This window comes from Sus scrofa, chromosome 6 (assembly GCF_054392235.1).
Source record: "Sus scrofa isolate SSC_HxYL_T2T_F1_AM1 chromosome 6, Sscrofa_HxYL_maternal_Yorkshire_Landrace_v2.0, whole genome shotgun sequence".
NCBI classification, from domain to species: Eukaryota; Metazoa; Chordata; class Mammalia; order Artiodactyla; family Suidae; genus Sus; species Sus scrofa.
The window spans coordinates 173,019,157-173,030,377 of NC_139388.1; the positions used below are offsets into that span (position 1 = coordinate 173,019,157).

An 11,221-nucleotide genomic window follows, 5' to 3' on the forward strand; every position below is an offset into this window, starting at 1 on the left:
GAACTCCTGCAGTTGGATTCTTAACCCACTGCGCCACAGCAGGAACTCAAAAATGTTAATGTATTTGATATAGTGGATTAGAGTAAATTTATTCTTTAAGGTTTTTTTTAAATTTCACCTGTTTCTCTTTATTTTTTAATGCAGCTACTAAAAATTTTTCAGTTACACACATGGCTCACATTCTCTGTTGGTTTCACGGACTTAGATGCCCTGCAGGACATAAGGACAGAGCTGCAGGTGTCCATCCATCGGTCCATTGTTATTTATTACATGCCAAACACTGGTTTTGGGGGTACAGCAGTAAACAACACAGGTACTGCTTCTGCCCCCCGAGGACTGACACCCTCCAACAGCGCAAACGGCAACAAACAAGGTCTGAGCATGATACGCGCCGTGGAAATCAAGGCAGGGAGAAGCATGCTGACGTGAGAGGAGTTGGTGCCTCTGGTAGGGTAACAAGGGATGTTTGCAGAGAGACCAGGAGGACGAGGACACACAAACCACGCAAAGCCTTTGGAGGAAGTGCTCCCGGCCGAGGTAAGGACCCTGGGGCAGGAATGAGCTCCGTGTGTGTCAAGAACAGCAGGGTCAGGGGCCACGCTGACCACTGAGAGGGAACCGTCACATGCAACCTGCAGGAGTGTGGACTTCACTCTGCGTCATGAGAAACGGGGTCATTTTATAGGTGCTATAACCTGACCTGTATTTTCAAGACAATGGGAACAGTCTCTGTGGAAGCAGACGGGAGGAGGGTGAGAATGGAGGCGGGGGCAAATCGGGGACCACTGCATTGGTCCAGCCTAGAGATGGTGGTGGCTTGGCCTCAGAAGGACCGGGGGTGGGGGGGTACGGGCGGTGGTGAACAGCAGACTTGGGGTGTGTTGTGAACACAGAGCTGATTGCTGTGGGAAGAACAAACAGAATCAGGAGGACTTAGGTTTGGGGCCTCATCAGCAGTGTGACATAGGTGCTGATGGAAACAGGACTGGCCACCACATAGGCGTGGGGTGTAACTCAAAGACTTTCATTTGGGACATGTCAGGTTTGTGATGACATCGCGGGGGGCTGCTGGATAAATGGGTCTGCGTGAAACTCAGGGAGAGACCTGGACTGGACACTCGTGTGTCCACAGCATGTGGTTATTGGGGAGTTCCTGTCGTGGCTCAGAGGGTTAAGAATCCGACTCGCACCCATGAGGACGCAGGTTTGGTCCCTGGCCTTGCCCAGTGGACGAGAAGATCTTGAGTTGTCGTAAGTTCTGGTGTAGGCTGCAGACTCGGTTCGGATCTGGCGTTGCTGTGGCTGTGGTGAAGGCCTGAAGCTGCAGCTCCAGTGTGACCCCTAGCCTGGGGACTTCCAGAAGCTGAAGGTGTGGCCCTAAAAAAAAAAAGCATGTGGTTGGCATTTAAAGCCGTGGGAAATGGTTAGATTTCCTAGCAGAAGAAGAGAAGAGGGCCAAGGACTTGACCCCAGAGCAGTCCAAAGTGTAAGTACCAGGAGACAGGGAAAGCGCCGTCACAAATCAAAACGAAGAAAAAAAGCTTTCGAGGAGGGAGTGGTGCCCTGAACCGCTGCTGCTTTGGACTCCAGGAATCTAACTCCTCCAGGCGCTTGGCAGCTGCTTATCTTCTGCGTGTGTCTGTGTTGGGGACGGGGAGGGCTGTTCATGGGCTTCAGTGCCGGAAACGAGGGCTCAGTTGTTGTGAAGTTGCGAGGCCTTACTTAGGTGCGTGACTTAACTTCCCTGAACCTGGATACACATCCTCGGCACGCTCCCCAGTAAATACTCAGGGGAGCCGCTCCCACGGAATCCCACACGCACACGTCCCGCTATCGCATTTGTATTTTAAATTCACGCCCCTCCATGGAGATCCTAATTGGCCAAAACAGGTTATAGTAATGGGTCTGGTCAGACTGAAATCACACAGGAATATCTGAACCTGACCGCTACTCCATTGCATCTGTATAACCGCAAGCCAGCTGTTTCATCTCTGAGATGTTCCAGCTCTGTAAAATAGGAATACTATGTAAGAGCTCAAAGATGGTGGATTATATCCACATTAAATCAGACAATGGGGAGGCCTGGCAGAATAAAAGCTCACTGAACAGTATTTTTCATCTCTGTATCCACAACACCAGTATTCTCGAGGCCTGGGGCCTGACTGAAAATGTGAGAAAGTAAGGACAGAAGCAAGCCTGCTTTCCCTCCTTCTAGAGCCCTGGGGAAATGGAGGTACAGTCAGCTGTCACTCACGCCAGGGAACCTGGGGGCGCAGGAGGGGGGAGGAACAGTGGATGATGGAGGCAAATACAGATGCGGACGATCCTGAAAACAGCAGGGATGTCTTGTTCTTCCCTACCTTGCTGAGCAGACCCCCACCCCTCACACCCACACTCAAGGCCGGAAGTCCAGGCATTATCTAAGATTCTGTCTTCCCTTTTACTCATCCTGCTACAGCATTTTAGTAAACAAGACGGAAAGCTATTGCGCTTTCAAAATGCCACACTCCATCCAGCCCAAGACGCACCATTGTTTTACGTAGCTGTAAGAAGGAGAAAAATGCTGCCACTTACATCACGACACTGCTGACTTCCAGAAGCACCCAGGCCTCAGAGATGAAAATGTGGGGGTTAGAAAAGTACACCTTAAATGGATGAAGTACTTGGGCGTTCCCACGGTGGCTCGGCGGAAACAAATCCGACTAGTAACCATGAGAATCACGTCCGGTCCCTGGCCTCCATCACTGGGTAGAGGAGCCAACGTCGCCGTGAGCTGTGGTGTGGGTCACAGACGCGGCTCGGAGCCAACGTCGCCGTGACTATGGTGTAGGCCGGCAGCTACAGTACCGATTCAACCCCTAGCCGGGGAACCTCCATATGCCACAGGCGCTGCCAAAAAAAGACAAAAAAATTGATGAAAATCTAGCACCATCCTAGTTCAGACTTTCTTCACCTCTTGCCTGGATTAGGATGGAGGCACCTGGTGGTTTTCAAGGAGCTCCTTCTCTGCCGCCAAAATGAGGTTTCTAAAGGTCCATTTCACCCCCAATCCTTCAATCAGCTCTTCTCTCACATCCCCCGGCCCATCGCCTTCATTTTAAACTATGTTCACTGCCCCACACGTTGTACTGCTTCTTGTCAATGTCCCTCACAGGTTATTTTGTCCAGAATTGCTTTTCACCCCATTCCTCATCCGTCTCTCTCCCAGCTGTCAGAAGTACGCGTGTTCTGGCCAGTACCTACCTCACCACACTCTTCCTGACTGGCAGGATTACTGGGTTGATAGGGCTCGTTAAGTGGCTACCCCTTTGTTCATTCACAAACTCCATCCCAGAAAGAACCCTCCCCAACCCCCAAAGACAACCTTCCTGAGGAGAGGACAGCTGGAGCCTCCAGACAAGCGCTAACTCTTGTCGGTTTTTCAACACCAAGCAGGTGTCAGCTCCTCCGACGTCTTGTCAAATTCTCCAGGCTGAGTTAGGCACCCTCCCTAACTATATCGTATTCCACGATATTCCAAGCATAGCTTTATCATAGCCCTTCTTACACCAGGCTGACTTGCTTTCTCCCAGTCTAGACTATGAGCTTCCTGGCTGTGTTATTCTCCAGAATCCGGAACCTGGAGACACTTAATACTTAGTGACGACGGCATGGACAGATGGATGGGTAAATAAAAAACGGTTACAGTATATAATCACTGGGTCCCAGTTCCCCTAAGAGATGCCACCTCCGAAATCACTTCACCATGCCACTTTCTCTAAGCTTGGCAACTGGCTTAGCCAGAAAGGCTCAGTGGCACTCCCTGGTGGTCAGTGTGGGGAGCACATCTTACCGAGCAAAAGAAAGTTTGCTTTTGAATCGCTGCTCTTTTCTGTTCCAGTGGTTAGGAAATGTCATGGGTCAGGTGGATTTGTAGGCGTATTCACAAAAATTAACACTGCAACGTCCTTTGTAACAAAGAAAGAAAAAGGAGGTGGGTTTGTATTTTCAAGACAACCGGGAAAGCACAATGGCACCACCTGGTGGTCAGTGCAAACAGCACACCCTAGTGAACAGGAAAATCTTGCTCTTGAATCCCTGCCCTCTGCTCCAGCCACTAGGCAAGGTCAAGGGTCGGGTGAATTTATAGTTTCAAAAGATCAGACTGATGAGTGTATGCAGAACGCACTGGAGAGGAGGACAGAGGAAGCAGGGACACAAGATGGGAGGATGTGTGGTCAGAATTGAGCGTCCAGTCCAGATCTGCGACTTTAACACCCAGGCTTTACCGCTGTACAATACTGCCTCTTCCACCCATAACACTCCGGCCTCCCTCTCAGCTGAGCACTGCAGACCCACCAAGATTCAGAAACTTCCGCTTTCCGGTATTCATGCCCTGGGGTAATGTGAGCCGCCTAGTGAGTTGTTTCTAATTAACAGAACACAACAAAGGGGTGAGATGCCGTGGCCGATGAGAACATGTAAGACTGTAACTTCCATCCTGCTGGCGGACTCTCAGCCCTTGTCGGCTCTGATAAGAAAGCTGCTGCACGGGTAAGACCCCTTCGGCAAAGAATGAAGGGCCGCCTCTGGCTCATACCTCCTTAGGAAACACAGCTCTACAGTCCTACGGCCCTTGCAGAGCTGAAATCCTACCAACAATCTAAGTGAGCTTGGAAGCAGAGCCCTCTTCAGCTGAACCTTCTGAGAAAGGCACAAACAAGCCGGGCCCGTGATTCGACCTCAGCCTCGTGAGAAACCCTGAAGCAGAGGACTCAGTTAAGTGTGCCTCATCTCCTGACCCAGAAATTCTGAAATAATAAATGTGCGTTGTTTTAAGCCCCTGAGTTTGTGATAACTAATGCAGCAGTAGGTAATAATAAAGCACCTACGCAAAATGTGTCATTACCACGCAAGTCAGGACCTTCTGAAAATCTGAGAAACTTTCTGCGGTTAGAATCAACTACTGTACCATTAGTGGGGGAGAGAGGGAGGGGGGGGAGGGAGAGAGAGAGAGAGAGAGAGAGAGAGAGAGAGAGAGAGAGAGAGAGAGAGAGAGAGAGAGAGAGAGAGAGAGAGAGAGAGAGAGAGAGTGTGTGTGTGTCCCCCACTTCCGGCAGCAGAGCAGCCAGAGGCTTTTGGAGCTGACTCCACACAGCCTCCTCCTATGAACAGAGTGACCAAGCATCACCTGTGTGACCTCGTCAGGACCTAGCACCAACCTACGCCAGGTCTTTGCAGACCCTTTACAGCTCACAAGGAGCAAAGCTTACAAAGAAAGGCCATGGCCTCCAAGATCACGGGGTTGTGCTATCGCCAAGCAGAGCAGCACAAAGGACATTCACCCCCAAAGAGGAATGCGGGCAATTGTGATTTCCAGTCCAGATCTCACTACACCCCTCCACTTTTATCTCCCTTTCCCAGCTGTACCCACAGCGTATGGACGTTCCCAGGCCATGGGTCAAATCCTGGCTGGAGCTTCACGCTACGCCACAGGGAACAGCAATGCTCGATCCTCAACCTACTGTGCCAGGCCGGGGATCGCACTGGTGCCCCCACAGAGACAAGCTGACCACTAACCCACTGTGCCACAGCAGGAACTCCCCTCACTCCTTTTATGGCACCTTGTGATAGACTGTATGGCACTGACAGAAGAACAGCATGTTGTCAACTTAGTCAACTTAGTCAACTGCACTGAACAGACAGACAGTGAGGGGGTCGAGTCCCACAAGAACTCGGTCAAAACCAAAGGAGCTCAGCCAACAGCCTCCGCTAATCCCTGAAAAATTCAGGTCAAAATGAATTTCAATCTAAGTTAACTCATAATCAACGAGTTAGCTGTTTTTCTTGGTTCTCACCCACTGTCCTACTCTCTCCTCTACAACATTCTAAAGCTGTCATTGAATGGATCCTTCCTGCTGCAGATGGCCGAACACTGGCCCTCCTGCTCACAGAGGCTAGACAGTGGATTCATGTCACGGTTAGTGGCAGCCTCCCACCCCCCTTCCAAGTCTAAATTCTGTGAGTTTAGAGGCTGACCCTCCTCAAACCTGGTCATCCCAGCTCAGCAGAAAGAGCAGGACGGAACAAGCCAAATCTTACCCACAGTGCAGAAGTGCCAGAATCACACCCTCTTTCGCTCGCCAGGCCAAGCTGTTTATCATGCGCCAGCCCCCAGTATCTGGCTCCCAGGTGAATGTGAAGCTGGAGTGATGGCATCAACTGTCAAACACCCGCAAGCTCGATCCAGAGCCTTCCAGTTACAAAAAGACTAACAACGGTCCTCTCTAGAGAGCGACGCACCAACCTTTTTGCAGGAAAAAGAAACCCACTTTCTCTAACGCTCTAACTTATGGGAGAAGAGACGGAGACCAAGGGGAAGGGCAGCGCACGGGCCAGCCCTCCGACACTGGCTGGCTGGGCGCCTGTGACCCCGAGGGGACCCCAGAAGACACGACGTGATGCTTTACCATCTCGATTAAAAGCAGTGGTGACAGCGTTTACACTCGCTCAGGACCACCTTCCCCAAGTTCCGGAGTCACCCACACGCCCGTGATTCTCACGCCACCCCCACGTCAAGGCAGAGATCGGGCAACAAGGAGGTGAGAGGTCCTTGCCGGGACAGGGCTGGTCAGGGTCCGCTCCCGGTGGAGATGAACCCCTGAAAGCTGGGCTCTGTGCTTGGAGGCAGCGCCGCGGGCTGGCTGAGCAACTTGTTCACGATGCTGACTTTAGCATCTTGCTTCTCGATGTCCTCATACGGAGTCCAGGACAAGTCGTGCTGTAGCTTGAAGGCACCCAGGAAGTCGTGAGGACGACTCGTCCCCCACTCCTGGAGGAGGCAAAGGAGTCCGTTCTGAGCAGGGCAGGAGGTGAGGAAACCGAGCTCATTCCCTAACTGCACCACAATTTTCGTTTTTGGCTTTTTTCACGGCAGACCAGTCAGAATCAATCTTGTAAAGCATTACATCACACGTCAGATCCCTCCCTTTTTTTTCTTCTTTTTTAGGGCCACACTCACGGCACATGGACATTCCCAGGAGAGGGGTCTAATTGGAGCTGTGGCCGCCACCCTCCACCACAGCCACAGCAGTACCAGAGCCAAGCTACATCTGCGACCCATACCACAGCTCACGGCAACACAGGATCCTTAACCCACTGAGCGAGGCCAGGGATAGAACCTGCATCCTCATGGATACTAGTCAGGTTCATTACCACTGAGCCACGATTGGAGCTCCCAAATTGCCCCCTTAACAGAGGTAATGACTGCGAAATGATTTAAGTACATGCATATTTTTTAGAGTCCTGTCTGGGCTCACAGCACCTCCAGTTTTCTAGCAAACCACTTAACCCCTAGGCCTACATTTTCCTGTACACACACCCCCACACACCCGAGCATTTCTCAAAGTCTAGAGGAGATTTCTGTGCAAAAATGAACTGCCCTTACCTTTGGAGAAATAATGGAAAAATACTTCTGACCACTCTCCCGTTTATAAAGATAGTAAATGTTGCCAGGTTTCTTCACTATATTACAAGCTACATGGTGCAGGTCAGCATCTCTGCGGGCATCCTCCAACACCTGAGAACCACAGAGATGTCAGCAATTACGTATTTGAAGTCACAGGCGCTCGTCGTCAATGAGCATCCCACTCGAAATGTGGAAACAGGGAGTTCCCATCGTGGCGCACTGGTTAACAAACCCGACTAGGAACCATGAGGTTACGGGTTCGATCCCTGGCCTTGCTCAGTGGGTTAGGGATCCGGCATTGCCTTGAGCTGTGGTGTAGGTCGCAGATGTGGCTCAGATCTGGCGTTGCTGTGGCTCGGGCGCAGACTGGCAGCTACAGCTCCGACTGGACCCCTAGCCTGGGAACCTCCATATGCTGCAGGAGAGGCCCTAGAAAAGGCAAAAAGACAAAAAACAAACAAACAAACATTCTTCCTCTTAATGCTTTACCTCACTGAGCTTTCTCCCAGTGAAAACCCTTGCACGTAACTTCTTGGGCTTATTCTATTTCACTCAGCCCTTCTATATTTCTAGAAGGTACTGAAAAAGCTACAATGATTATACGCAAGTTCAGTCAACCCTGGGAACTAAATGAAGAAAATGAAAGCCTACCTAAAAGCGAGACTTACCTTCCTGGCTTGTTCTTGCAAATGTTCTATTTGCTCAGCTATGACTGTCAGCTTGTTGGTGGCATTTGCTCGGACAAATTCATCAGCCTAAGGATGAGAGGAAAAGCGGACTGTGGATCACAGGAGGGTGAGACTTCTATGACGTTCTTATCCAGAGCCCGTCGCCAACTTCCGAGAACATCTGTGCTGATGCCTAAAACACCCTTTCCATTCTCGCCACCCCCCATGAAGCCACCTACCCACGGGCCACCTCAAACCCCACTCTTACAAGAAGCCAGTGCTGACACGACCTGTACCGTGGAAGTGAGTGCTCCTTTCCTACTTCCCAGAGTGCTACCTGCTTCACTCCAGACTCCAACCACACTCAAAGTTTTCAGTCCTCTGGAGCTTCCGGTGTGGCTCAGTGGGTTGGGAACCGGATTAGTATCCAGGAGAATGCGGTTTGATCCCTGGCCTCGCTCAGTGGATTGAGGAGCCGGCGTTGCTGCAAGCTGCAGCACAGGTCGCAGATGTGGCTTGGATCTGGCGTTGCTGCGATAGTGACATGGGCCCGCAGCTGCAGCTCTGATCCCACCCCCAGCCCAGGAATTCCTATGTGCAGGTGCGGCCCTAAAAGCGGGGTGGAGGGGAGTTCTCAGTCCTCCAACACGCCCTGCTTTCTCTTGCTTCCAAATAATATGGAATAGGCCCTCTCCTCCATCCATTTCCCCTCTTGCTCTTTTGCTTAACCCTACTTATTCCTCCGGTCTCTACTTATTTTCTCATGTTTAAACATTTCTGAAATTGGGTGTGGGTCTTACCATGAAAATCCAAAGATACTTGTGGTTTGCCACTTAGCAGCTGCTATACAGGAACCTAACTACATATTAATGTAATATGTGTAATCTGACCACTACATCAGTTGACTTATTTATATCACAATTATACTTCATCTCATATTTGCATTCCTAATTGTTACTTAAAATGCATTTTTTAAAGATTGCACTATGGGGGTGGCACAGTGGATTAAGAACCTGACTGCAGCGGCTCAGATCACTGCAGAGGTGCCAGTTTGATCCCTGCCCGGCACAGTGGGTTAAGGGATCTGGTATTGGTGCAGCTGTGGCACAGGTCACAGCTGCAGCTCAGATTCAATCCCTGATTCAGGAACTTCCACATGCCACCGGGGCAGCCATTAAAAAAAAAGAAAAGAAAAGAAAAGAAAAGACTGCACGATAATGCAGACTTGAAACAATGCTACTATCAGTCATGTGCTAGGAAACCAAACTGAAGGCATTGGAAATTGCTTAAAATAAATAACTTTCAAAGCTACAGGAGAATGATGTGACCAATTCATGTACTGGAAAGGATTACCACATCAGAAAGCTGTCAAAAACTCCCCAGGTTACTTTCATGAAACGCTGATTAACTTCCAGTGGTATACAATTAAGTTAAACAAAAGAAGAAGTTGAACTAATAAATACTAAGAGAATTTGCTGGTTAGTTGAGGAAGCTTAAGGTAAGAGTCAGGTATAATCCAGTGTTACAAGTGAACAGAAACAACTAAGCCAAGTCAGGCGTTTGTCTGTTCCACCAACATATACTTAGCAGCTGCTGGGTGTCAGACACCATGCTAGGCCCTGGATGCACCGGCAAACATGAGAAAAAGGTCCCTGCCTTCGTTAAGGTTACAGTCTGATGCAACTATCCTTTAGAATAGGAAGCAAGTTGCATCTGTAATTTTAAATTTTCTAGTGAACATGTTAAAAGTAAAAATTAAGTAAAATCAATCCTAATAATATATTTACCCAATATATCAAAAAACATCATTTCATCATGTAATCAATATAAAAATTGTTAGAGAGATATTTTACATTTCATATGAAGTGTATATTTCATATTCACAGCATCTATCAATTTGAATGCTAAATTTTCATTGGAAAAACTTGATCTGTATTGAGACCATAAAATTTACAGTTGAGTTGATTCGCATACTCAAATTGTTCCAAATACATTTAAAAGTTTCCAAGAATTGAATCAATAACCAGGTTTTCTGTTTGTCTGTTTAGGGTGGCACCCACAGCATATGGAGATTCCCAGGCTAGGGGTCAAATCTGAGCTGTAGCTGCTGGCCTACGCCAGGGCCACAGCAAAGCGGGATCTGAACCTCGGCTGCAACCTACACCTCAGCTCAGGGCAATGCGGGATCCTTAATCCACTGAGCAAGGCCAGGGATTGAACCTGCACCCTCATGGTTCCTAGTCGGATTCGTTAACCACTGAGCCACAACGGGAACTCCGGTGCAAGGCTTTATAGGCCATGAAATATGTATGTGCATTTTGTTCCAAAGACAAGGAAGCACCTTATGGCCAATGAAAGTCGGTGGCAGGCATCCCTCCCAACAAGTGATCAGATGAAACGGACACACAGATGTTCTCCATAAAAGACCCAGATGAAATCGTGAGTATCGGGGTGCTCTGCAAACCTTCCCATCGAGGGAGATAACGGGCCCTCAAGACGCCGCGGAAGGGGTCTTCGGTCTCAGGAGGTCAGAGTTCGAGTCAGGCCACCGACTCGCAATGACCATCAGTTTTCCCCGCGTGCAGAACGGAGATAAGGACAAATGCTACCCCACAGTTTGGCTTGGGGGGGCCAAGCGAGCCCGAAGATGGTCCTTGACGTCCCCGGCCGCGCCTCCTCACCTTCTGCACCTGCTCCGCGAGCGCCACGAGGTCTAAGGGGTCCCCGGCCCGGTGGGTGTGGTAAGGGCTCACCAGGGCCAGGCCGCCGGGGGTCGGGCTGAGCTCCACCAGGGCTCCTGCGACACACACCCAGGAACACAGGCCGTGAGCGCCCGCCCTCGGCCTCCCGCGGGGCCGGGCAGACTCGCTGCTCCGGGCGGGCTTCTTTGCCCCTTCCGACTCCCGCCCCGCCTACCTCCCCGACCTGCCGCCGACTGAACGCCTCGGTTTTCCGTGACCCCCGGAGTCGGCCGGGGCGTCGCAGCGTCTTCCATGGCAGCGCCAGGTCCCAGCCTCCGGCCCCGGCGGCGCAGGGCTGCGGAGCCTGCGCAGAAAGGCCCGTGGGCGGAGCTCCCGCGTCCCGGCCCCTGGGCGTCACGGCCGCC

General features: G+C 50.6%; 1 protein-coding gene across 5 annotated transcripts; it reads right to left on the bottom strand.

The window, feature by feature from the left end:
• Nucleotides 1-101: 101 nt before the first annotated feature.
• On the bottom strand, nucleotides 102-11,175 carry C6H1orf50 (chromosome 6 C1orf50 homolog). Of its 5 annotated transcripts, none has more exons than XR_014808546.1 (5): nucleotides 11,032-11,175; nucleotides 10,797-10,912; nucleotides 8,116-8,202; nucleotides 6,450-6,811; nucleotides 102-3,947 (listed from the first exon to the last, which is right to left on the bottom strand). XR_014808546.1 is itself a non-coding variant. In XM_005665509.4 (5 exons), the coding sequence occupies exons 1-5, from the start codon at nucleotides 11,108-11,110 to the stop codon at nucleotides 6,611-6,613; spliced, it is 606 nt and encodes a 201-aa protein (XP_005665566.1). In that variant the 5' UTR covers nucleotides 11,111-11,175; the 3' UTR covers nucleotides 102-6,610. The 5 variants fall into 5 exon arrangements, 4 of the variants coding, with proteins under 4 accessions (XP_005665566.1, XP_003356547.2, XP_084821532.1 ...); XM_005665509.4 differs by adding an exon at nucleotides 7,427-7,558 and having other exon boundaries at nucleotides 102-6,811; nucleotides 11,041-11,175; XM_003356499.6 differs by adding an exon at nucleotides 7,427-7,558 and having other exon boundaries at nucleotides 102-6,811.
• Between the last annotated feature and the right edge of the window lie 46 nt (nucleotides 11,176-11,221).

Bases quoted from the DNA above. Each gene is read 5' to 3' on its own strand.
- C6H1orf50 (XM_003356499.6), bottom strand. From the start codon at position 11,110: ATGGAAGACGCTGCGACGCCCCGGCCGACTCCGGGGGTCACGGAAAAC. The intron at 8,203-10,796 runs GTGAGGAGGCGC...TCTCATCCTTAG, and splicing joins TCGCGGAGCAGGTGCAGAAG to GCTGATGAATTTGTCCGAGC. The intron at 7,559-8,115 runs GTAAGTCTCGCT...TGTGGTTCTCAG, and splicing joins TGCAAGAACAAGCCAGGAAG to GTGTTGGAGGATGCCCGCAG.